Source organism: Thunnus thynnus, chromosome 8, assembly GCF_963924715.1.
Source record: "Thunnus thynnus chromosome 8, fThuThy2.1, whole genome shotgun sequence".
NCBI classification, from domain to species: Eukaryota; Metazoa; Chordata; class Actinopteri; order Scombriformes; family Scombridae; genus Thunnus; species Thunnus thynnus.
The window spans coordinates 28163628-28190793 of NC_089524.1; the positions used below are offsets into that span (position 1 = coordinate 28163628).

Below are 27166 nucleotides of genomic sequence, written 5' to 3' on the forward strand. Positions count from 1 at the left end.
CAAGGATTATAAGAGATTAGCAAAGATATGGGAGAGGGAAGCTAATGGGAATCCAATCAAATAAACAAAAAGTAACGACCAAATCAAAGAGATCAGATAGAGATGGCTAAAACTGAATCAGAGGCTTGAAAAGCAGTGGTGGATGAAGTATTCAGGTCTTTTAATTAAATAAAACTAGCAAAAATGATCATATAAACATACACTACATGTGAGAGTCCTGCATTTAAAATGTTACTTAGGTAAAAGTGCTTATGATGCAGGGTTGCCCATATCAGAGGTCTAATTATTATATATGTTTTATTTTATTTGACTGTTATTGCCAATGTATTAATGTACAAACAGAATGTTAATCTTGAGGCTGATCAGGGTTGAGTGAATTGTAACCCCTTTGTGCAGTACTTGGTGCTTTAATCCATTATATTGTGTCATATTTTATAATCTTTGGAAATATATAAAAAGTGGTTTTCAACCCAGTGTTCCTGTTTGGCCCCTGATGAAAGCATAAGTCCAAATGTTTGGCTTTGATTCAGCACAATGCTGTTTAAATAAAGAAGTCGATGAAACAAACAAGTCTGTGTGCAGTGCTTCTCCCTCAAATATTTTATATCCTGAACATATTTTCATGTGTAAAATCTGAATCTGCAAAGTTACCACTAACAAGCTGTCTAATGTAGTGGTTCTCAAAGTAGGGTCTAGGTACCTCCCAGGGTCCTTAAGGGGGTTCCAGGGGGTGCCCAGCAAAAAGAGGAATAATTTATTTTCACTATACTTCCATCCAGAAGTAACACAATGACAGAATGTATGGCTATGTTGGTTATGGGTTCCATATACTTTCTGTAATAAAACATCTAAAAGCAAAAATCTCATCAGATGGGGGTCTGTGGTTTTAGTCAGTTTAGGGCTACTTGACGTGAAAAAGTTTGAGAGCTGCTGACTTGGATTCAAAACTTCAATATGTCCCTCTGAAATGTGGTAAAATGGAAGTATAAAGTAGTACCTCAAAATTGTACAAGCACAGCACTTGAGTGAGTGTATAGTTACCACTGATGAAAAGTCATTGTTAAAAAATGATATATAAATTGTGTTAAAAAATGTAGAGAGTACAAATTAATCATTTGACCTATTTAATGGTCGTTACATTATAATTTATGGTGGGATATAATTAGATCCCCCGATACATGACAGTAAATAGGCCACCGGTGCTTCTCAGAGACGTGGTGACCAAACAGCCTGCACTAATATGAAGCAGGCAAAAACCAAAACAGCAAGAAAGGACAAAGTGTATCTTTTTGCGGATGTAAGCGCTGGTCTGCAGGTTGAGCAGTGACCGCAGAGCGGCTGAAGAGGCGCGCTCACTCCGCTGCAGCAGGCTGCAGTATACACCGCTGTGTGCGTGTCACACAAACAAAACGGAAGAGGAAGAGAAGCAGCAGAGGAAGAACAGAGGCTAACGTCCTGCTCAGTAGTTAGCTGCTCGCTGGAGTTGGAGTTTTTTCCTTCACGGCTATGATTGACAGAGTCAGCGGAGGTTTACACTGGCATGTCCGCACACTCGCTCGCTGGTTATCCTAACAGAAAGAGCTGCGGCATGGCGAGCCACGAAAGAGCCCAGAGTCATCGCCACTCACACACAAGAACAAGAACATCATGTGTCGGATTATTGAGGATGTTATTTATTGCTTTTATTCACACGACGCGGGCGAATAAACAAGGTTTGTAACTTAGCTGGCTACGTCCGCATTAGCTGTAGCGCTAACTTCCGCAGACACTGAGGTTACCTCTGCGGGCCAACTTTATCACAGCTAACATTAACTCCTCGTTAACACTGTTAAATGTACTTATCTCTTGGTGACATTAACGAATTTCCACTTAAAGCTGGAGAGGGTTGCATTTTTTAGAAATTGTTTCATAACATTAGCTGAAAATGAAAGTGTCGCCGTCAGTTAGGTTAGCTGTATGTGGCCTTTTAACGTTACAGTAAACGTTAGCTCCGTTTGTAGCTTGTTGTCATGTTGTCACCCCTCCATATATGGCTAAGTTAGGCAAACATACCAAATAATACCAGTCAGGGACGGAAAGGGCTGCTTGTTAGCATCATGGCTACTATTTATGTTATCTTACACCAGCTACTGTGTGACTGCATACTGTGTATATAGTTAACATTAACGACAACACTGTCTGCCTTCCTCATACTGGACTCAGTTGAAGTCAGTGCCTGGGCACAGTCAGATGACTGTTATCTGTAAACGTGGCCGAGCGTTTTGATTTTGACCCTGGGTTGTTTCCAGCTTGGCACTGATCAGTCCAAATGATCAGTCCGCATGTTATTCATCCAGCAGTCAGGTCTGCTGATCGTGTCGGGTCACAGTGACAAGTCTCCTCGTCCACGTACAAGATAGGCTGTGCCAACTTCGAAAAACGTGTCTGGTGCCTATAAATTGTTTACATTGGTACCAAACGGTTGCAACACAACCCCAAGCCTTTATCTTAAAAGAAATACACTTGAGTTTTATAAAGGAGCATTTAGCTAAAGCCGTGAAAAAGGAAACTGTCACGCTTCTACCAACGTCAACACTGCAAGCTTAGCAAAGAGAGTCACGGTTAACTTTGACAGAGATAGCTGCTGTTTTTATGCTTCACTGTTGAAACTGTCTGTACAGATTTACACAGGCACACGTTAGGAGAAGTGGCATGTGATTTAATGGAGAATAAGGATACAACTTCTGCTTCCTTTTAGTTGGCAACCCGAAATAAATCTACAGTCGACCAACAGCTACACTGTTAATGCATGTTCTCGACAGATTGAGCACTAATAGATCAGACATTTAGAGCTTTAACTTGTTTGTTTTGAATAGTGACTTTACACTATTTTTCTTATTCTTACACGTTTTTTAGTTAACTGTGTTTCCGAAATACAATGTTTTCCGTCTACACACTGGTGTGTTAACATGGCTACCTTCCTGGCTATCTTTTGCAATGATCACATCTGTTTCTACTTACTCTCGTTGTTGTATTAAAAATAATGTGAGTATTGAGCAAATTCTAAATTATGTGCTGGTTAACAAGAAGAAGTAATGATCCAAACGGAAAATACTTTTAACTGCGCAATCTTGCATTCATGCTCTAGTCCTTTTTAACTTTCACAATATGCAGTCGTATCAATCCACTGTGATACAGTAAGGAAACTACTTTCATTCCACTACATACTAACGCAAAGGGTGAATTGAGTTTGGAAAAACTCAACAAAATTACTGAAAAAAAAGTGAACAAATGCTGACCCAAGGAAGAAGAGCTCTAATGTGAGCCGTGTGATGTACCTGTAGTGAAATCTGTAAAGATAATGGATCTGTGATACGTTGCATTAAGTGATAAGATGATCTGGATCTGCTGAGTTAGTTTAATGTAAAACAAGGTTCACAGCCAGCAGGAGTATATTCATTTGTCAATACATGCCTAACATAATAACAGGCTTCCCTGCTTAAAGTGGGCTGTGAACACGATCTGTGAAGGTTGATCTTGCAGCACAAGCTGTGGGATTTCAGCGGTGGTGTCAGGTGAGAAGCTTCTCATTAGAGTGAAAGCAGTAATAAATGCGAGTTGAATTTTTGGTTGTAGACTCATCAGGAGTGAGTAACATGAGAGTTCATGCAAGAAACATCCTGCATATCTGTTGAACCAGTCTTGAAAATCCTTTTGATAATTGTGTGATTACTAAGGATTTACTCCCCTTTTCACACACAACTCAAGAATATTAGGGTGTACTGCCATAGGTTCATCCTTTTATAGCAGGCTGTTCAAGTTGATTATAACATGCAGAAACACATGAGCGTGTCCTGTATTGACAGTACATAAAGTAATCGTCCTCGGTATAACATAGATAAGACATCAGACTTATACATAGAGCAGAGCAGCGAGTGAACTCAGATCTCAAGACAAATATTTCTCCTGTCTCTTGTCTGCTCTGAAAGTACAAGAGATTAAAGTTCAAGTGGGGAGTTATCTTTATTAATATTACTTTGTTGTTCAGGAAGATGTAATCACTGATAACAGGCACCTTTTACTTTGGATATTTGGGTGCAGTAGTTAATAGCAGAAAGCTGTTTGAAATTATTTTTGATTCTGCAACAGTTTTTCGCCACCACACTTCAGCTCATTTATGACACATTTGGCTGCTGCCGTCCAACCTGAATCTTGACAGTGCGCCCTCTGCTTTGCTATGTAAATCAATTTAAATATATCACATCTTGGTAGCTTGCTCAGTGACAGGCAAACAGTTAAAAATGTCAGTGCATTTAGTTTGTCATTCTCTCTTTCAGTATTCATACTTGTAAAATGTCCAAAATTCTGCTGAAATTAGAAGCAGAGTGTTTTTTTCCTTTTTGATGTTGCTGATACTTATGTAGTCTTCCTGTCGTTTTCTTCACAGCATTCATTCAGTCAGACACAATACTAGAAGTTCTACATTTTGGTGAGGGAGGCCTCTTACAGGTAAGTGCCTTTGCTTTTCTTTCCTCTTTTTTGTTCATCTTGAAAACTGTACTGCTACTAACCACTAACATTTACAGCATTATAGAGCAAGAGGTTAAAATAAAGTCATTTACTTAGTTTACAAATCAAACTACCTCTGAATGTAATAATGTAATGTCTAGTTAAATCATATTTAAATGATCGTGTATGTCTCTGTTCTTTTTGTAGGCTGACTCCGACATTGATTTTAGTTTATATCATCAACAAAGGTAAGTCATTTCAGAAATGTCCTCCCCTCTTTTCCAGCAGAACCCTCATCAAATAGATGTTTATGTATTTAAATGCCACTATCATCCAAGTGTGGGTGTAGTCAGGAAGGAGAGTGCTGCTGTTGTACATCATATACATTGAGCATATACAGTATAATGTACACCTGGGTGGGCATAATATAGCACAATCTAATAAAAACACCTGTACAGTAGATTCTACTATTGTATAAGTTATTATGCTCAAATTTAGTTGAGACTATAACGGCTGATTCAGCTGGTGAATTTTGAGGCTGTAATGTGTGCTGCTCTACTGGATCGCATTCCTTTGTTAACTGTTACTACAACGTAAACGTAAAGTGGAGAGTGTAAGCATAGCCTAAGGACTTCTTGAACTGAAATGACAGGGCAAAACAATACCAATCTTCTACAGCACACTCCATTGTGCCTCTAGCTTGAAACATTCACAAACAAAGCAGCAAACAACAAATATGCTGCTGAAATTGCACTGTAACAAATTTGCAAATGCATCATCAGCCACCGTGGTCATGTGAGCAAGCAAGTACAAAAAGGTTATTTGTCAGGGATAATGAACCTAGGCAGGCATTTTATTACATCTGGCAGGCTACAAAGTATCAACCAAAAATAAATAGCCTGAGCATCATAATCACAAGCTGCCAGAGCCTACGAGGCAAGAACTTGAAACCATACTAACTGCTGTTACAAGGTTGGTTAAGTAGCATGAAATCCATTAGAGAAAGAGAGACGCAACAAATTTCATCCTGAGATCACACACACACACGTATGCACCGAGTCCCCCCGTCAGCTCTGTCAATCATATGCCGTTAGTGACATTAGTTGTCAGGGAAACTGCTCAGTCTGTGTCAGCGAGAGCGCCTCTGTTGTTCGACCAGACCCCAGCATGCCTCTCTCCTCTCTCGCCACACCTACATACTTGGAAGAGTTTAGAGAGGCAGGCCGTGGACATGTGAGTTTGTACCCACACCGATGAGGCTAAGAGGAGCAGACTGGCAGATGGTTGTGTTTTTTTTTGATTACTTCAACCAAGACCACCATGGAGCCTCAACTCTGGTGCTGCCAAGTGTCCCCGGTTAGGCCACATTGCCTCACAGTCAGTGAATGCAGATGCAATCATGGCTGACAAAAGAGTGCTTTGGGGAAGTTACTGTTTGCTTTCTCCTGTCAATCACAGACTGACATTACAGTCTTAAGTCCTCGTGCTTTTGAAGACTATAAAAACTTTCTAAGAACTGTGTAATGAGTCATCTACAATGCTAATACACAGATTGATCTTTACCAATAAAAACAAGGGAACTATCTTTTACTGTGTGACTGGCTGTACAGTAAATGCGGCTATTTGTCCAACAGGTAGAACGGCTCAAACGCGTATACATTGTTTCCACCTCAGTACAACAAGGCAGGAAACATGTAAAAGACAGGTCATGTTTTTGTTTGACAGCCTCCACATAACACAGCTACTCTGTCCTAACTTTTCTCATGTGTGTTTTGTCTGAGTGCAGCATACAGCGAGCCTTTACTGTTTGTACAGTGTGTTCTAATCCATAAAAGGGTTATCTTGCACGGGCATAGCATGACCACTCCCTCAACAGAGTTGTGGGGGAGGAGGGTGGGGGGGGGGGAGGACGGGGTACTTTTGCTGTTCGACTGTGTTGTTTCAGAGGGTTTCTAAAATGTTGAACTTCCCCTTTTTTTTCCTCGATCATCCAGGGTTAGTCGTCTGTGTGCAGCGCTTGGAAATGCTCCTATTTCTGTTGTTAATTATTATCTCCTCCCTGTTACTCAGTGTACTCTTCTTTTGTAAAGAAAGTTGTCAACACGCTAGTCACTTGCACAGGAATGAAAATGCTTTTCACTATCACAGTTTTTTTTTGTTTTGTTTTTTCTTAATGCACTCGTCCTAAGGTTAGCCTGACATATGCAGATCTGAGGCCAAGACGTAGAGCCCCCCACCCCCCCCCCCCCCCCCCCCCCTCCCCTCCCCTGGCTACTCCAATTACACACTGACATTCAACACATTAGCTGTGAAGCACTAAGCAAAAGGCCACACTGAATTCACAGCCAGGATACATTTAAATCCTTAATCCCACAAGAATTTTGTCAGTAGTTGTTATATTAATGAGAGAAGTGAGGACAGGCTGTAGATCACAGATTATCCAGGAGGAACACTGAATGGTCCGGGGTCTCTGTTTGGATTTCTGTGCGCCTCAGGGGATGGAAATCCATCCCGTCTCCAGTGAGCTCAGCTATTGGAGCGCACTGTTATGGCCATTGTCTGCTCCCGTACATGTCGACTTGGTAGTAAATAGGTGAAATTGATCTCTGGTAAATTGTCTGACTCCAGGGTGATGTTGGAGTAATTACATTTGAGTGGTGTATTAGGGGACGGTGTTAGGTGCTATCACATCAATAGCGGTGCAAAAGAAGGGTGGATAAACAAGTACAAAGATGGGAGTTTTTCCATGTTTGTTATATCTTGGTGGCCATCTTAACTTTTCCAAGAATAGTTCTGTACATTCTTTGTAAAACAATGCTCATGTGTCATTCAGGTGTTTGCTTTTCAAACATCAAATGACTTGAAGATCAGTAATTTGCCACACAGGCGTCGCCGATGAACTTCTGATTTCAGATTGAAATGAAGTCTCTCATTACACTGTTCTGTTGTATATTACCTCCGCCAAAGAAGAGTTGCTTCTCTTCGGGGACGGCCTTGTCTATTGTCAAGATACACCTGTTGTTAAACAGGTTTGGTGAGTCAATGTGTGTGTCCTCCAACCAGGCGCGTCCAACCGATGTTCAAAAGCGTCGCCTTCGTGGAATAGAAACAGCACACTCTGAAGGTGTCAAGAAGAGACACGTTTTTATCTCCTCTGGTTGATTTTGTTCCTTAACGTGGCTCCAGTCTATGGATTTTCATGAAGATTTTCCACATGGAAATAGTCCGCTGCAGATGGGAGTGGCCTCATGGCTATCTTAATGCATTGTTAAAAAAGGCTGGGCGCACAATGTGGTGTCTTGCTTCGTGTGTTTAGCTTCTCATTTGTTTGAAATGCACACAAACATGGATACTATTTTTCCAAGCCTGCTGTTCCTCCTGTCACATCTTCCTGTCTCTCACAGCACTTCCCCTCACCGTGGGAACTGCCGACCTATACGCTTTGAGCCTCCAATGTTGGACTTTCACGAACAGTGAGTGTCTCATATGTATTCTTACACAAATTGACCATTTTGTGTTGTTTGATGTGCACCATTTCACATTGTTAGAGACACTATTTATAATTTTCAGTTCTTTTTTTTCTGTATCAATGAAGAAATATATTGCCCTTAAAACTAAATTACTAGAACTTTTATTTTTCTTACATATGATCAAAAGCTTAGTCTAATATGTGATTAAACAACATATCCCATGTCCAGTGGATAATTAACAGACAGCTGCTCAGTCAGTCTGTGCTATTACTCTCTAACACAAGTTAAAATTTCATTCAGACCTGAGCTTGTCAACAATAAATGGATTGCTGAAGAAGCATTATAGCAATTCGTGGAATGCACTTAACAAAACCACATATTCTTAACCTCAGCCAGCACCTTATTTCACCTAGGCCAGGCTTATTGCACCACATTCCTCTCTGACAGCAAGTGTACACCCATGCACTACGACCCAGACTCAAGTGTAACCTACTAGGGTACAGTGCACATGATTCAGTAGCCGTCAGAGAGGCTGGTACCTCTACACTAGCTCACAGTGAGAAACCCAGCTGTCTCCGCCTGTCCTCCCCTGTCCTGCTTCCTCAATAAAGAATCCACTTATCAGTTGTGAATGTTTTGAGAGCATGAGAGAGAGACCTTGAAATTCTCAACCTGTGTGTACCACGCTGGAAATGAAGTCAGGGTTGGATAAGACTCAATAAATCAGCTCATAAAAACTCAAATTTAGAAGCAGTGTAGTTTATCTCTACCTCATTTGTGTCAGAGGCATAACACACGCTTCTTTGTTCACTTTGTTTAAAACACACAGACAGGTGTTTTTCAGATTTTAACCCAGCAAGTGCAAATCAGTTGACAGTTAAAAGAACACTTCACTGTAAATATTTAATGGACTTTATTCTGTAGCCAAAGTTTATGATTGCGTAATTATGCATTTGCAATCAGGGAGTATCATAAAAACTCCCCAACTTTCAAGTCTCTGCGAGTTGATTTTCATACCACATTGAAATGATAGAAGCCACAGGCTGCCCGGAAGGTAGGAAATCAAAGAGTTTATGGTATGCCTTGGATGTTTATTAGCAGTATATAAAAAAGAGCAGTATAATGGGCCGTAACGTGCAAAACCACTAGTGTACTCCTTTTCTCCTCCTGGTTACTTTGAGGAACGTCAAGTCCATCATTAGTCATCTTGTGGCGTGGATAAACAGGAAGGTTCTGGTTGTGATTTTAGTGTCATGTTGTGTGAAGTGTCATTCTATTGTTAGCTTTATTAGAGTTTCTGTTCACGTGCTACATCTGTTAGGGAACTTCTATAATTATAGTTTCAATTTTTTGAAATGACACAAGCCTGAAGTAAAAGCAAATATTTCTAGAACTCATAGGAATTCACATTAATGTGATGTGTAAAGAGATTTATACAATTAGGAAATATGTTAATTTGTATGTTGTTGCTTGGACCAATGTATCCACTTGTTCATAAGTGTTTCTTGTCTTCATTCACAGGCCTGTTGGAATGCCAAAAATGGAGAAAGTTTATTTACATAATCCTAGCTCAGAGGAAATTAGTTTGATATCAATATCAGCAACAACAGCACATTTTCACGCATCCTTTTTCCAGAATAGGGTAAGTAGTTATTATCACCTTAATGTCACTCTAATGTAAACACTAATTTCTTTTTGTCATCAACCCATTTGTCACAACAAGTTTGATCTTTGTCTAATAAGGAACTTTTGAAAATGTGAATCGCCATGTTAATACAGAAAAAAAAAAACTGTCCTGTTGATCTTAAGTCACATGGCCGTGAGTTGATTCTACCATCTTATTTCATTATCACTGGTCCCTCCAGTTACTTTGAACAGTGAGGCATTTATAAACAATATCAGTGCTTTAGTATAATTATTGTACACAAAAGAGGCTGTGATTAAGAAACACATCCCATCCTTTCTCTTAGGTGCCATTCGCTCCTTTTTTTTTTTTGCTTTACTCAAATAGATATTTTCAGTCTGAGACTTTCTTCAGGCATCAACAACAAGCAAGCAAACAGCAGCATACACTGGATGCAAATCACATGTGCCACCGGAACATGTGATCCCTTGTCTCCATCTAGTCTTTATCTATTTAGATAAAGTGTATAAAGACACATAAACACACAGTAAAACCACACCAGGCAAAGTAAGCATCCTGTACTGTACACTGTGAGTTTAAAGCATCATTTAAACTCACAGGATGCATTGTCCCAAGAGGATGGGTCCAAAATAACTCTAAAACATACTCAAAACTATGATAACAGTCACTGAAGTGAAGGCCTATAGGATGAGGACGGATTTGTTGTTTGCCTGAGAGCACAATGTTTCTCCAAAGCATTTTATTTTTTTCACAATTACAATACATCATGTTCTCTGTACAGCATGTAAAGATCCCCTTTACAGATAATACCGTTTTAGGCACAATTGCTGCACATACAATTTACTAGTGAGGCAAGGAGACATTTATTATATATGTTGGGTTGCCTTGAGGAGGATGACTAGATCGTTGTCTTCTGCATTTGCACGAAAGCCATAATTTTGAAGGAACTGTTTGATCTTGTTTAATCATAGCAAAGAGATCACCAAAGCAAAAGCAAGGCCATGTGCTTTTCCATGTAAAATGTATAAAAAAATACCAACTTCAGGACATGAGAATCTAGATCACAAAGACATGGGGTAGGAGCAAAGTCATTGTGGTTTTGAAGATAACAACCTAAGGCCTTTAGTCCTCTGTCATGAGACATGTTTCTATAAAGGCTTTCTACATCTAGAATAGACAAAATCTCTCTCTCAAAATCTTCTCCTTTATTTCACAAATTTTAGTCTTCAATTCAAAAATTGAATTGCAGACTAAAATGTATTAGTGCGCAACATCTCACGATGTCCTGTTGTGAGAAATCAACAAGATATTCTTTTTTTGTAGCTGTTTCTGTAGATTGTTAGTTTCACTTTAAACTGACAGGAAATGATTTAGGGGAATCTGAGGCAAAAGCCACTGAACAGTCACCTCTTGCAACCACAGTCTGCACCAAAATGCTAAAGTTAGAGTGTAGCTGTAAAGTTTTCATAGTAATGGACCTTTTTAAGGTCAGGTGTTGAAGTAGGTGTTAAGATCTTAGAGATTATTACCCAGTTATTTGTTGGTCAATGTTTGTTCATAACTCTCAGAAGCCTTAACCTTTCATCTGTCTCGTCAACAGATAATTCCACCAGGAGGAAACACGTCATTTGATGTTGTGTTTCTCGCTCGAGTAGTTGGGAATGTAGAAAACACTTTATTTATTAATACATCACATCATGGAGTGTTTACATACCAGGTATAGACCAACATATGAACACTTCTTTTACATGACTTGCATATCTAGTGTCAGCAGAAGTGTGTGTGTGTGTGTGAGACTAATATCACCTCTCCATCTCTGTCCTGAAGGTTTTTGGGGTTGGCATCCCAAACCCCTACAGACTCCGTCCCTTCATAGGGGCTCGAGTCCCAGTAAACAGCAGCTTCTCGCCTCTAATAAACATCCACAACCCATACAGTGAACCACTGCAGGTAATTTAGAGCAATTAGAATGGTTAAATTAGCATATTTGCTTTGTTTTTGCTTGTTGGTGTATTGATTTAACATGTATGGGACGTGTTGTCTTCTCCTGACTGACTCCAGGTTGTTGAGATGTACTCCAGTGGCGGAGATCTACATCTCGAGCTTCCTACAGGTCAACAAGGAGGCACTGGAAAATTATGGGTTAGTGTTTTTTTTTTTTTTGTTCCAGTGTTGTATCTTATCTTTGATGGAACTTTTAAAGATGAAAGATAATGGCGCTCGGAGTGGAGCCACAGTTTACTCATGCTGAGTTTTTCCCTGCAGGAGATTCCTCCATTCGAGACAAAGGGGGTAATGAGAGCCAGCTTCTCATCCAGAGATGTAGACAACCACACGGCTTTCATCAGAATCAAAACCAACGCCCCCAACGAGGACCAGTTCATCATCCTGCCTGTTGAGGTGGAGGTCACATCAGGTGTGCTATCCAACCTTTTGTTCATAAGCTACAGGTTGTCTTTCCATCTGTCAGGTCAGCATTTGTCATGTTCAGCTTCTGAAAAAATTGTTTTGTCGTTTCTGTGCAGCCCCTGGTATTTACTCCTCCACAGAGATGCTTGATTTTGGTACGCTGCGGTCACAAGGTATGGAGTCAGTTACAAAAGAGGCTACATCTTGCATTTTTTTCTGTGGTAATCTTTTTGCAGATCGTCTTGGCTCACTCTCCTTCCGTTCTCTTTCCCAACTTCTTTGTGTGACAGATCGCCCAAAACTGCTGAATCTTCACCTTTTAAATTCAGGAGCAAAAGATGTTCCAATCACAGTAGGTATCCTTTTGCATTTTAAACCTATGTAGTGTTAACTGTCGTCTTAACCCTTATGTAACACCATCATTTCTGCTTTACAGAGTGTACGCACAACACCTTCCAATGAAGCAGTCGCCATAGATTTCAAAGCTGTCACACTGAAAGCTGGAGAGAGCAGATATACCAAAGTTGCAAGTATTAGTTTTGATGGTAAGTTTTATCTTCTGAAATGTTACATGTTTGAACTTTTAAACTAAATACCTTGAACCATACACAGTCATAATGGATCAAACAAACAGCAAAGCTTGTGACTTAAACCAGGCAAAATCTCAGTTTGAAAGTAAATAAAAAGGTTCCTGTTTTTGAGTTTAGATATTAACAGTTAAAAATAAAAATATACCCATCCGGAACTACCCTATGCATGCTCCACAACCCCCATAATGGAACATGATACAGGCATACATAAATCAAAAGTGATTGAGGAAGTGCAGTTAAATGCACCACTGCACCTGACTGCAAAAAATGCAAGATGGCAGTTTCCTCCCCTCCCCCCTTTCACTGGCACACAGTTATATATAAAATCATCTCAATAAAAACCCAATATGCTATTTACAATATTTTGTATAAACTTCCTTTTAAAATTCTTGAATTTGTAATTTAATTGTAAGGTTATTCATACATCCTGGGGAACATTTTAAAAAGGGAATAAACTTAAGTATCACTCTAGTGTTTGCCTTAAATGTTTTTACATCATGTCCTTATTCTAGCAACTTCTTACACTCTTGGGTTTAGCGTTGCACAACTTCCTCTTGCGGGGCCTTGTATCCTTTTTCATTGCTCTTATCCGTTCTTTCGATCTTGTTTTTCATTACAGCCTCAAAAGCGAGAAGACCATATCAGTTCGCTGGTAAAATAACTGTTAAAGCAAAAGAAAAGAGCTACTCCAAGCTTGAAATCCCATACCAGGCAGAAGTTTTAGAAGGGTGAGTTGTTTTGTGGCTATACGTCCACTAATGATGATATAGAGAGTGGGTTGCTTGCATGTACTATGCAAGAGAATTTTTTTTCCGTACAAGAATTACAGCTTTTTTTAAAAAAGTTTCTCTGCCCTATCATCTCCTCTTTCAGCTATCTGGGCTTTGACCACACAGCAACCTTGTTCCATATCAGGGACAGCCCCGTCGACCCAGTGGACAGACCCATATTTCTCACAAATGCCTTCAACTTTGCGATCCGACTACACAATGTGTCCCTGCCTGAAGAGGCCAAAACCATGTTTAATGTGAGTCTTGCCAGAATGGGTGTACAGAAGTTATTCTGGTTGGTGTTGTGTGTGTGTGTGTGTGTGTGTGTATATATATATACTGCATTTCTGGAGAACAAAATGACCTCACCTTTTTCCTTTCTATTTTAGGTGCAGAACTTCAGCGCACCCATCCTTATTCCCCCACATGAGTCACGTTACATCTTCTCCCTCCTCTTCCGGCCAGTCCGACCTTCCATTCACATAGACAGCAATATCCTGCTCATCACAAATGCATCAAAGTTTCACTTGCCTGTCCGGGCCTACACAGGCTTTTTGGAGGTAAACAACGGACACAAAAGATGTCTGTTAAAGTAACCTGCTGTGTCTCAGAGTCCCCTACTTATCATCAAAGTGATACTGAACTGAGAGCTAATTCATCTTATCAGAGCATGTTCTCATCCAGTTTGTATTAGATACATTTATATGTGTCTGTGGTGTTTTTGTTTTTTGTGGCCTTGCATGAACAGCCGCTGGTCCTGCCTCCCAGTCTGAAGGAGAACATCCTGGACTTTGGTGTTCGCAGTGCAACAGACACCAGCAGCATCACATTTGTGGTGGTGAACAGTAACCCTATAGAGGTGAGAACATACAGGAAGTGACTATGAAATGTATGTGGGGTTTTCCTGGAAGAAAGCTAATTATAATATGAGGAACTTCCTTGGCATAGGCCACAATTATGTTATTGTCTGTCCTGTTTGAATACAGTTCAGTCCAAACTTTATCATGCTGCAACATAAGCCTTTATTCTAATAAATAAAGTTGATAAAGTGTTTTAGGTTGAGTAGTTTAAAGCATAGTCACACACTGTTTTAACAAAAGCATAACAATCCCAGTGCAAAGGGAATGATACACTGTTGTCTTGTTAAACCACTTTCTGTCCTCCAGCTGGAGATCAAGTCCTGGCTGGTGACAGGAGACAGTCTGTCCATGGAGCTGCTGAAGACAGAGAAAGGAAACACAACAGTGGCCCTGAGTCGCCTGAGAGAGCTGCAGAACACTTCAGCCTCCCATCACAAAACAGTAAGACCTTCACAGTGTCACTCCAAAGATGCTTTTAGTTTTATGTTGAGATCATGATGACACTAAATTTCATGGAAAGAACAAAGAGGGGTTTTTTTTCTGAATGATTTTTGTAATAGAGCAGAAGAATGAGATTACATCATTATCCAAAGCAACATGTAGTTCGGTATAAATCCACCAAGATGTTAGGGAACTATTCTTACGTTGAGACATGTCCAGTGGGTACCTTGAATTATATGCTTGGTAACAGTTATAAAGACAGAGATTAAGACTTTAAGACTGTGTCACATGGGTATTGTTGCAGAAAAGTAAATCAGAGTCTGAGGCAAAGAAACGTGTTAATTACACTGCAGCAGGAGTAAACCACTCGTAGTACAATGCAGAGGATTTCACCACAATACATCAGTTTAATTAGAGTCCTGGGTTTCATCAACATGACGAGAGGCTTTTAGCACAAGTTCAAATGAAGGGCGAGGCATGGGTTGAAGGGAAGGTCATGGCACATCAGAGAGAACCTGGGAGTACATCTTAGAGCAGTATATTATAGTACAAAGGAGTGGGAACATGAACAAAGCAGTGAGCACATAATATTTTACAGCAAGATATCATAGCAAGACAAAGCAGATATAAAAACAACATATTTCTTCCACAGGTCTCAGTTTAACATCATGGTCATTTTAGATGTTGTAGTGTTGCTGTTTTGGATGAAATTACACTGCAAACACACAAATGTTTACTTTCGTATACTTTAAATTGTGACCTTAGAATCATATAGTTATTAACCTGCCACTATTCTTTGACAAGTCATTAACATTTTGTGTCAGTTTATTTTTTACTTTTATGCATTAATGGCCCAATAATTTGAAAAAAGTAAAGGTTCTGTCCCCAAAGTCATTCCCTAATTGCTAAAGCCTGGTAAACCTGCTAAAGCCAATCACTGCTCAGTATGAACACAGGAGAACCAATCATAACAGCAAGTTTTGAAACCTCAAAATTGATGATTATGAAAACATTATAAATGATACTGTAACAATGCTAACTAAGTTAATAGTCTGCTTTATATTTATTATTAGTAATTTACAGTTACTATGGCGACTTTTACAGATGACGGCAACTTAGAGAAGACGTTGATTTGACCATGCTAATATCTTTGTGGTTTGTGTCTCTTTACAACATAATGCAATATACGTAATAACACGTAATAATACATAAGGATAACGTAATATGTAATGCAGCAGATAAACACAAGCTCAGACACTGACAATGGTGACTCTTGCACAGAACAGCAGAACACCATATAGAGGGGAAGTAACAAACACATAACATGTAGAACAAGGAGAGACAGCATCAGCAGAAATTAATAAAGAAAAAAAATGTTTTGTTGCATTATTAGTAAAACGTGATGAGTCACTTTCAGTTCAAATCTATCAGTGAAAGTTAGATTAAAACATGTTTGTTTGTGGCCAGATGTCTCATATCATAACTTGCATCCGCAACTGACTTTTTTTTTTTTTTTTTTTAAATGTCTTGCTTTTTGTTATGTTTTACCAAGTAGAGCCTTATTATTCAAAGTGAAAATGAGTTTAGAGCATAAGTTTTCTATCTGCAAAACACATTCAAAATGTCGTTTTTATATTATAACGTATATTTAAAGTACATTAAACGTACCTGTGAGTTGAACTGATAAGAGAACTGTACTGCGTACCATATTTGTTATCTTCTGTAGGATGTGAAAACTTTGAACCACAATATCTCAAAACCACTGAGATAGCAGATAGAGCCTTTCAGTTCCAAAGTCACGAAATACTGATGAATGCAAAAAAAAACCAAAAAAACCCCATGATCCTTCACAGCTGCTTGGTGTGGAGAATCTACAGGCTACTTATTGTTAACAAGATGTGCTTTGCATGAAAAAGCAAAACTAATAGATATATTGTTGTCTCTACAAAGGTGATATTAGCATCTGGCTATTACGCAGCGTTCAGAGTGACACTAGTGGCCAAGGCACTGGAGGGCACGTACGATGGAGCCATACACATAACCACAGACTATGAGGTGAGTCATTGCTCAGATATGTTTTTCATACAAAGGAAGGTGCAACCAACATTCAGTCTAATGTTGACATGAATTGTTCTTTTCCTTCAGATATTAACCATCCCAGTGAAAGCTCTTATTGCAGTGGGCACATTAAACAGCTCTCCTAAACACATCATTTTGCCACCTTCATTTCCCGTAAGTAACTTAAAAGATCTATTCATGAGAATTACAGGACTTAAAATATAGTCACTGTACTTATTTTCTAACTTTAGATATGAGAGTGAGATTTCACACTTGAAGCAAGCAGATGACATGAAAGTGTTAAAAGCAGGATGTACCTTCCTGTTAAATGCCTGAGGTGTTATGGCTCTTGACATGTCTGTATATGTTGTGTCATTTGTTTTTCTACAGGGGAAAGTTGTCCATCAAAGTTTCAGCATACAAAGCTCTTTCACACAGAAAGTGAGACTACAGCAGATCCGTTCCCTGACAGAAGATATACGTTTCTATTACAAACAGCTCCGCAACAACAAAGACGAGCTGGAGCCCAGACGTAAATCTAAGGTATGCCCTCATCCTGTGGCGCAAAACTAGCGTAGCTGTATCCGTACTTCCAAACATAAACATTTTCTTTCCTCCATTTCTTTCAGGTGGCAAATATTTATTTTGACGCCAGCTTGCAGTGTGGTGATCACTGTTATGTGGGGCTTCCATTTGTGCTTAAATGTAAGTGTTGCTGATATTGTAGCTTTTTGAGTCTGTGTGACACAAATAAGAGATTGTTATAAAAAAAAATAAAATCTTTCTTTCACAGCTGAGTCAAAGCCTCATGGACTGGCGTTACAGGAGGATATCTGGGATGCTGATGTGGATCTTCACCAGAAACTTCTCAGACGATGGAAAGAGCTGAAAGAGCACTCAAGCCACAAGTAAGCATATCAGGGTACTTTATTAGGCTTCAGGCTTTGTGGTTATCAGGTTTCACCTGTGGGTTATATACAGCATGTCACAAGATTTTTTTGTTTTCTCACTGAAGGATCGAAGCAGTCTTTGAAGTCAACACAGATCTTCAGAAAAACGTGCAAGCGAAAATAACAGCACAGCTGACCTGGCCCTCTTTGGTCAACTCGTCACAACGCATTACATTCCCTCTGACCAACACAAACAGCTCCTCTGTGAGTAGAAACAATCCGCCTCTTGTTGGCACACGCATGCACATGTGCACAAACCACATGCAGGAATGTTTTAAGGTGTTGTTAAAAGTTCTGTGTTTGGACTTGAGGGCCGGATGTCTTTCTGTGTGTCTGCAGGACGAGGAGGTGGTTCTGCAGAATCCTGCCGACGTCCCCGTCTTTGTCCAAGTTCTCCCCTTGGCGCTGTTGCCCAACCCCTCTGTGTTTTCTGGAAAGCTGGCTGACAGGTGGGAAGTCTCAACAACTCCAGCATGCATGTTTATTACTCTTCATCCCCTCCTCTTCTCTGGAAAAATACAGTGATTCTCTCTGATTTCATTTTCCAGATTGCCGTTAGGAAATTTGTCCAACATCAACATCAACACAAACACTTTAGAGTTCCAGGTTCACAGAAATCACGTGAGTACTACAAAAGGGATGATTGATTTCACCCTTATTCAGGCATTCAGAGAATCAGCTGGTTGGCAAGTAGCTGCACTGCTAATCACAGTCCTCTTGTCTACGGTCGAGGAAGCATGTGGAAGCTGTTTGGCTCTAACAGGCTCTTTGTTTTTTTGTCAGACATCCCTAATGAAGAGCAGTACAGGGTTTGTAGAGGGATCAACCAGACCCTTTGTGTACAACCTCCTCCTGCTGCCCGGAGAAGTCAAGTCATTCAGCGTGAGATTCACTCCCATCAGCAACCACAGTGTCTCCTCCCTCCTCATAGTCAGGTAACGTCAGCTTTAAAAGTATCAAACAGAACCGTACGATCAGTAAATGTTTTGTTTTCCTCTTCTGAAATTGTGTTCTTATCTATTTAGGAATAATCTGACCGTGATCGATACGATCATACTTCACGGACGAGGTACAACAGAGAGCCTGAAGGTTGCAGGGAAGCCTCCGGGACAAGGCAGCTCACTGAGGTTTAAGATGACCGAGGCCCTGCTGAAAGACTGCACAGAGAGTGAGTGTGTGTGTGTGTTGCAGAGGTTCAGCTCAGTGTCAACATAGAGGCTGATTTACTTCAGATTTCCACTACTACCAAGTCTGCATTTAGTATATTGTACTTTATCACTTTTTCTGATCATTTGAAAAGATAGTAAAACACATTCTGTACATTTATCAACTACTAACATCAGTATATTTAATAAGATGGATCATTTTTTTTCAAAACTAGAAGGGAATTGAAATCTGTGCCTACTGTAGATGCACTGATAAACTTCTATGTTAACAATTTTCCAAGAGTACGTGCTGGTGTATTCTCACATCGGACACACAGTGACAAAATAATAACATTCAGTTTATCCCAGGAATCTCAATGATAATACTCAGTTCCCCACAAAATTGCGAATTCCCTTTTTTAAAGATGGATAATAAAAACATTCTGTCTTATTTGCAACCGACTCAAAGAGCATAAATTCCTGTCTCCCTGTTTATTTCAGAGACAAAAGTCAAGGAGCCAAACTTCACTCTCAAAAGAACATTCAGAGTGGAGAACACAGGCTTGCTCCCGATCACCATCAGATCAGCAGAAATCAACGGGCAAGCTTGTGAAGGATATGGATTCAAAGTTCTCAATTGTCAAGAATTTGCACTTAAACCAAATGCTTCAAAAGACCTCATCATACTGTAAGTGAACAGTCCGCTACACATGTTGTTTTTCTTTCTCCAGCAGTTTGCCCAGTCTAATTTGCTCTAGTGTGTGTGTGTGTGTGTGTGTGTGTGTGTGTGTGTGTGTGTGTGTGCGTGTGTGTGCGTGCGCTCTATTAATACTTGTCTTCAACCTCTGTGGCTGAGTAAGCCTTCAGTAAGAGGATTGGTTCTCTTGCTCCCTGCAGCTTCTGCTCGCTCCCCTCAGGTCTCATTTTTCTTCATCACTTTAAGTTTCAGTCATCCTCAAAATACATTTTCGTCCATTTGCAAAGTACTAAAATAATAATAGAAAGATTTTTACACCAGAGCGGGAGAACTCCACACTTTTAATTGTTGTTTCAGTCTCTGAATTCTCTTTCATAGTTTCATAGTTCCTCGTTAAAATAGTCACCTGCTGGTTTCCTGAGTCAGATTTCATGAAAGCAACAGTGTCATTTAATAAGAAAGACAGAGAAAAGAAAAACACTGCATTGATATTTTCCTTTTGAATGCTTCTTTGCAGTTGTCATTAAATGGTTTTGTTATGTTTTGCTGTGATTCTGAGACATTAAGCTGCTGTCAACTCACGAAAATTACACTTTACAAAACAAAGTTAATAAAAGTGTAATTGAACTGACATTTCTTCTCTCTAGTTTGAAAGTGTTGTGTTTTAAAACTCCTACACTCTCATGACACAAACCCACAGTATTTCCACTTGTTTTACCTGGTTAGACCACTTCTCAGAACTGTGTATGGGTGTCTCTATAGTACATGAAATTTGGCGACCTTGCACAACACCAAGGCCATGGAACCGGTGCACCGAAATCCAAATGCAGCCGTCGTTAATCTTATCAGTTACACCTGTTCCTTTTCTGCCGTCATGTCAAAATGTTGGTTGTGGAAAAGTCCCGACTAAGCAGAGGTCTAATCAGCCGATGTAATGCCTTTTAATATGTGAACTATGTCAAACGTGAAGCCACACCCACCTACAATAATAGTTTTTCTGATTATGATTTGTTTACATACCGTAAACTTGCTGATTAAGCTTGTCATTAAGCTTCAAGGGCCACATGGCAGTAGAAAATAATGTAGTAAAAATGACAAAAAAGGAAAAATCAACTCACCTTACTAGCATGTTTCATCATCAACTTTTGACTTGTCATAGCTTGAAAAGCACAAGTGAAACTAATAATGTAAATAGCTTTGATGTCTCTCTTTAGAGAGTAAATACACACTAAATCATTTTTTCACACTGTGCATATTATCACATGAGTTTATGTTGTCATATTTTAATGCAGGGGATTTCTCTACTAATACATGTTAACCGTTTGTTGTGCTCACAATGAGCTCATTTGTGTTTGCTTGGATATGAGTCATTTGCTTCCATGACGGTTACGTTTGTACTGTTTTAACAGCAGTTTGTTTTCAGTCGAACACTCTGTTGCTAACTGCTGCTACACAGTTAGCTGAAACTGTTAGCTACATCCCGTTTTTTGTCAGATCTGTGACTGAGCTAATATTGACAGACATCTGTAGTCTACTCCCCAAATGAACTTGTTGAAGAATTGTCTGTAGGTATTCCTTTTATTACAGTTATATATGCAATTTTAGTACAATTTAGTTGATCAGCTCACTGCTAACCAAGCTAGCCACTTTAGTAGCTTACTTTTCCTCTTTGCACTCTGTGTATGTTTTACAGTACCGTACTTCCTGTGGAGACTCAATGATGATTCTAACTGATGATACTTTCTTCCTTCCTGGCATGAACAGTGTAGCTAACTCATTTGACAGCTAACTTTTTTGAATCAGGTTTTTTTTTTTTTTACAATCATGTTGGTCTGACTGTTGTTTACAGTGTATGTTTTCTGATTTGTAATTGTCTTAATGCTGCAATCGGTCCAGAACTTTAGCAGACAGAAAGGGAGTACATGCTCCGTCAGTTTGTGTCTAATACATATTTTGAAAATGACCACACAAGAAGAAAATGAAAAAATGTGGCCGCCTCCCTCAAACAGGTTTGCTACATGCCTCATCTCAGGCATGTTCATTGTAACAAATAGCAATGTGTAACCAGTCAGTTATGTTAGAACATTTCCAGTTTTTGTTGAGACAAAGGATGTTTGAAATCCACCCACACACACCCACACACGGTCACTGGTCAGGTTGGACATTTTTTAAAATGAATATATCTTGATGCATACAGGTGGCACATAGATTCCCAGTTCTTCCAACTAACCATCACTTAAGTCGTCTGACCTCTGGCGATACATTTTATTACTAATTTGTGGTCACACGGTGCAGATTAATGAGCAGTCTTTTTAACTTTGACATTTCCCTCGTTTCCTTACAGGTTTACACCCGACTTCACTTCATCTCGAGTGATCCGGGAGCTGAAATTGGTGACGTGTGGGGGCTCTGAGTTTGTGTTTGTCCTGAACGCCTCCTTGCCCTACCACGTGTTAGCTGCATGTGCAGAGACCCTGCCCAGACCGAGCTGGGAGCTGGAGCTCTACATCATTGTGTCTCTCATTATGAGGTGAGTGTAACATTAGGACCGGTAGAAAGAGTGAAGTCACGGTATCGAAATGCACTGGACCACCATGCTGCTGCTGCTGCTGCTGTATTTTCTAAAACTGAATTTCAGCACAAAAAATGATGAGTTTTGTTAATGTCCTTTCAGTTCCATGTTTCTGTTGGTGATTGCCACAGCCTACCTGGAGGCTCAGAGCATATGGGAGCCTTTTAAGAAACGTGTGTCTGTGGAATCCAACTCCACCTTGGAGACTGGGAGACCATTTAATCTCAGGGACATTGTGCAACTTCACAGTGATTCAAAGTAAGTTTAACACGGAAAAGTGTGACAAAGGACAAAGATCATCATTTTACATTTGGGGCTCTGACACTGAGAGAAGACTGTTGATCACCACTGGGCTGAGGTTAACCACTGCCCACAGGTTTTCCAGTGTCTGGCACTGTTGCCAGTATTTAGCAGTTATCACTGGCCATTCGGACAACTTTGCATGTTCAGTCAGAGGCAGTCTGTGAGATTTCACCGCACATTTGCACTTTTTCCAGATGCAAAAGCCCAAATGCTGTGACCGCAGCGCTTAAATCATCTTTGTGGCACCAGTTTAAACCTTTAACAGACATATTCTGTTTTCCTATAACTAACAATTATTTTCATTATCAACTTGTCTGGTCGATAAATTGATAAATCCTGCGGTCTATAAAACGTCAGAAAACAATGAAAATTGCATATTACATGTGCTGAGAGACCAAAGGTGACGTATTCAGATGTCTTTTTGTGACCGACAGTTTAAAACCCAAAGATTGAGTTGACTGTTAATGTAATGACAAGGAAAAGTGGAAGATCCTCACATTTGAGAAGCTGGAAAATCAAATGGTAGCATTGTTGCCAAACGTTTGACTTAAACCATTAATCAACTGTCAAAATAGTTTCAGATTAATTTTCAATTAGACTTCATGCTGTGATCTAACCTGAAGCCACAAGTCTAATTTGTGTTTAAATGCACTTTCAGAAGTTGTTACAATTGTTTAACTTCGCTAATGTCACAATAAACTCAGATTTAGTAAAAATGTAAGAGACAAAAAGAACTGAGCAGTTATCTTCACGGCATCAACACATAACAAAGTAGTGAAAGGATCCACAGAAAGTTAGTTTAAGTGTCAGAAGATGCAGCATGTACAGTATAACTGAACACTTTTCTGTCTCTATTCAGGTTGAACGATTACAGTGATTCACCCCAGAACTCCAGAGTATTATACACGTCCAGCAACGGAGCAGCACGGGTTGGAGGCCGTCAGGGCAACAGCCGTACCTTATCAGACTCAGATAGCCAAGATAAGAGGTCCAGGATCGGCTTCAGCCGCCCATCTATGCAAGCTACTTCCTCCCAGCTGACCAAAGGAAGTACAACCTCAGGCCAAGAGGGCCCTCCAGCTGCCTGCCAACTAACCAACCGGAAGGCTCGGAGCACCAAACTGGACCTCCAGAGTCAAAGTTTAGCCGGGTCATCGCTGTCTCACAGAGGCCTCTGCCCTGAGGATGCAGAATATGCCAACCTGCTCGGAGCCATGGACAACGACCTTGACCGTCCAGAGACACTTAATGCCGAGCCTCTGCAGGAGCAGAGCTCACAGTCGATACAAAACAAAGGTACACACTTTCATTTCTACCAGGAGAGAGAAGGAGGACAATAGGTCTTTGACATCATTTACAGGTTTTGAAAGTGTGTGTTCATATTGTTTTCAGTGTTGGAATCCAAAGGGAAGCTGCGGGGTAAAACAAAAGCCCAGAGGAAGAAGGAAGAGAAAGAGAAAAAATCAACAGTAAAGGGAGACGAGCTTAAAGATAACCTGGCTGACAACGATGACAGCTCCTCAACTACTACAGAGACCTCCAATCCAGATGTGGAGACAAACATCAAAGAGGTACAGAGAGGAGGCCTAAGAAGCAGACATACATTAAATAACAGCGTTGGAGTCTCAAATCTCTTTCCATTGCATCTACTACTATCGAAATGACAAAAATAATCATTGTGGAAGTATAAACTCTTCAGAAATGTCAATATAACACATTTTCTTTTCATTTCTACCAGGAACCAGTGAAAAAGAAAGGAAGGACAGTAGCCACAGGAAAAGTGAAAGAGGAAACAAATTTCCTTATTAAACCCAAAACCAAGAAACAAGGAACCATAAAGAAGGAGAACCAAGCAGAAAAATCCAGGTTTGTTTAACTACAGATGACAGCGATCGCTTTTTGTTCCTTTTTTTTTTATCCTCTTTTTGACAAATCTTTATTGTTCTCAGTTCTCTGGAGCTGCCATATGTAACCCCACTGGAGAACAAACAACGCAAGAGCTTCACATCCAAAGCTCTCCACCCTCTCACCAACATCCCAAAGACCAGACCCCTGCAGAAACAGAGATGTGAGTTGCTTTACTTAAATGTTGTCACGTTCCCTTTTTGCCGCAGCACCAGATGTGTTTGTGACATGTTTGTTTTCGGCAGTAGACGGGAAGCTGGAAGACGGGCGCCCCTCTCTGTTAGCCAAACTGTTGTCCAGCGGCTCGGTGCCAGAGCTGGGCCACAGCAGCAGCTCTGAGGGCGAGAAGGAGTTTGCGTCTCCAGAGTGGGATGTTCCTCTTTCCAAAAACAGCGTCCGTAAGTCCAGACCTGAAACCAACCTGTCATGTCCAGTGCCCATCCTCCTCATGCCTGTTTAAAATGCCCAATAATCTGTTTTATAAAGCGCTTTTTTTTGTTGTTTTCCACATGCAGAAGCAGATAGTCTTCAGCAGATCTCCCTCCAGACAATAAACGCAGACCCTTTCCTGAAGAGATCAGTAACAGCCGGGACCTGCTCCCCTCCACCCACCTCTCCCAGCTTACTGTCCAGAGGCACCTACAGCAGCGTCCTCAACAGTAACAGGTATCACTAAACTTCACTCATGAAGCATTTCAGTGCGCTCAACCAATCCAGATCCTCGCTGATTTTCTGACATCTTTGCAGTGAGGGAAACCAGAAGAAGGCCCCAGGAAATAAAGTATCTACAGCCGCTCCGCTCCCAGGCAAAAATGGCAACCCCACCTTCGCTGCTGTGGCTGCAGGTTATGACAAAAGCCCAGGTAAAAATGTAGCAACCAACTAACACCTGGTCAAAGTGTGTGTCTTGTGATAGTTTGTTTACAAGAGGACGCAAATGTCTTATCTTCCCGTCAGGTGGTTCTGGCCCAGGTAAAAGTGACAACCAGGGAAAGCCTCTGGCACACATGACCTCAGTTGAAAGTGACAGCTCTGACAGGTAATGTGAGAATTAAAATTCACATCAAGGTGTGACATCAAGGTACAATCCTGAATACTGAATACATATAATACATATACATATACTGAATATGTAATTTTTTTCCTGCTACAGCTCTGGATTATGGAGTCCCATTGACACGGCCAATAGTCCAAACTTCCACCCTGCCAACTCATTCTCTGCTTTCGGACCCAACAATTCCTTTAACCTGACAGGAGGTAACCTGTGTGGCTGATAACAAAGAGAAGAATGTAGAGTAACTGGTGGAGCAGTTTATACATGACTTGCTGGAGTCAAACTGAATCATGTGTGTGTTGTTTTTAGTTTTCAGTGGAATGAATCTCCCAAAGTCTTCTGAGCCTCAGCAGAGCTGGCCTGAGTTCACCAATGTTTCCTCCTCCATATGGGACATACCAAGCAGTGACTCTCTGCACTCCTGGCCCAGCAGCTCCAGCTCACCGACTGCCCCAACCGCAGTAAGATCCATTATTTTTGTGCTAATGTAGCTCACAGATACTCCTCCTGTTCATGCTACTATTGTGGAGCTTTCTGGTCTTTTGTTCTAGTCACTCCTGGGAAACACCCGCAATCCCTGGTCTGCAACCACACCCTTCGGCAGCTCCATTTGGTCAACGAGCGCAGATTCAGCCTTACACCCTTTTGCTCCACCGACCAACTCAACAACTCTGACGGATCTGGTCAGCAGTCCCACCCCGTCGCCACCAGCCTCCAATGAGATGAGTCGGACCTACAACCCATGGAGCATGTGGCGCCCCACCCTGAGCAGGCGGAGCTCCGAGCCCTGGCCTAGCTCACCTGAAAATGGCAATTAATCAGCAGATGATGGCACTTAACAGAAGTACGTTACGGATTTGATGTACTCTGTACGCTAAATCATTTATTTTTAAATCCCAACAGAAAGCAATGTTACATGAAGTGTAACGCATTTGGTAGCCCCATGCTGGAGGTTACCAACCCCGCCATTTAGTTCTCTGCAGCTTTTTATTCATGGGGGCATAAATGCTAACTTTTATTTGGAATTGTTTTAACAGGTGCCCCTAAATAAAGAAATGTTGGCATTAGCAAGCCGTGCTAATGCCAATGCAGACATTTTGCTGTTATAGAAAGGCTGGCATTCCTTCTGAAAGTTTGATACATGGCACAGAATCTCTAAAGTTCAGTATTAATGTTGGAACAGATGTCTTATTTTAAGCCATGTGTCTTGTTTTCATAATAATTTTGGTTCTAATTGTTTTATTATAGAAATTGGTTTGAAACGTCAGATTTACATACCGCAGCTCGTTTGAGAATCATTGCTCAAGGCTTTTTATTTGGCAGCAGGGATCTATCATCATCTGAAATGGGATTTTTCACAGTTGCTCAGAAATCTTCATGAACATTCATGTTCCCCATTTTAAAAGTGGGCTCTGCCCTAAAAAATATCAAAGCCTTTTGTGAGAATCAATTGGTTGAGTGATCAAACAACACTTAAGTCTGAGGTTTGTATAATACATCGCCTCTATTTGTCAGCAAATTAAAATAAAGGATTTCAGCAAAACATCTGTGTCGCATGTGATTTTATTCCATCTAAACATGAAGAAGTGATTTCAGGTTGAAATGTTGCATTTGTTCACAGATGTAAATGAGACAGTCATCAAGTGGGCATGATAATTTCTTTATGTTTAACTTTACCTTGCCATAAACTCTAATGCATACTGTTACTGTATTACATGGTCACACAGTGAGAGGTATATCAGAAAAAATTGTTCTTGCTTGCAAGTGATGTTCAAGTCAAATATATGTGATGTATTCAGAGAAACTGAA

At 40.4% G+C, this 27166-nt stretch overlaps 1 protein-coding gene across 2 annotated transcripts; it reads left to right on the top strand.

Moving 5' to 3' along the window:
• Positions 1–1266: 1266 nt before the first annotated feature.
• Positions 1267–26900, top strand: tmem131 (transmembrane protein 131). 2 transcript variants are annotated; one of them, XM_067597765.1, is made up of 41 exons: positions 1267–1712; positions 4427–4488; positions 4696–4736; positions 7893–7961; positions 9480–9600; positions 11204–11320; positions 11431–11553; positions 11665–11745; positions 11869–12019; positions 12129–12185; positions 12303–12364; positions 12449–12557; positions 13222–13330; positions 13476–13629; positions 13762–13932; positions 14121–14231; positions 14539–14673; positions 16624–16728; positions 16819–16905; positions 17122–17274; positions 17361–17436; positions 17525–17639; positions 17747–17885; positions 18021–18130; positions 18230–18302; positions 18465–18616; positions 18707–18849; positions 19328–19514; positions 21868–22053; positions 22198–22353; positions 23258–23694; positions 23791–23969; positions 24137–24264; positions 24348–24466; positions 24552–24701; positions 24819–24969; positions 25051–25166; positions 25261–25342; positions 25457–25560; positions 25667–25818; positions 25909–26900. In XM_067597765.1, the coding sequence occupies exons 1-41, from the start codon at positions 1541–1543 to the stop codon at positions 26173–26175; spliced, it is 5412 nt and encodes a 1803-aa protein (XP_067453866.1). In that variant the 5' UTR covers positions 1267–1540; the 3' UTR covers positions 26176–26900. The 2 variants fall into 2 exon arrangements, with proteins under 2 accessions (XP_067453866.1, XP_067453865.1); XM_067597764.1 differs by having other exon boundaries at positions 1268–1712; positions 24549–24701.
• Positions 26901–27166: the final 266 nt, after the last annotated feature.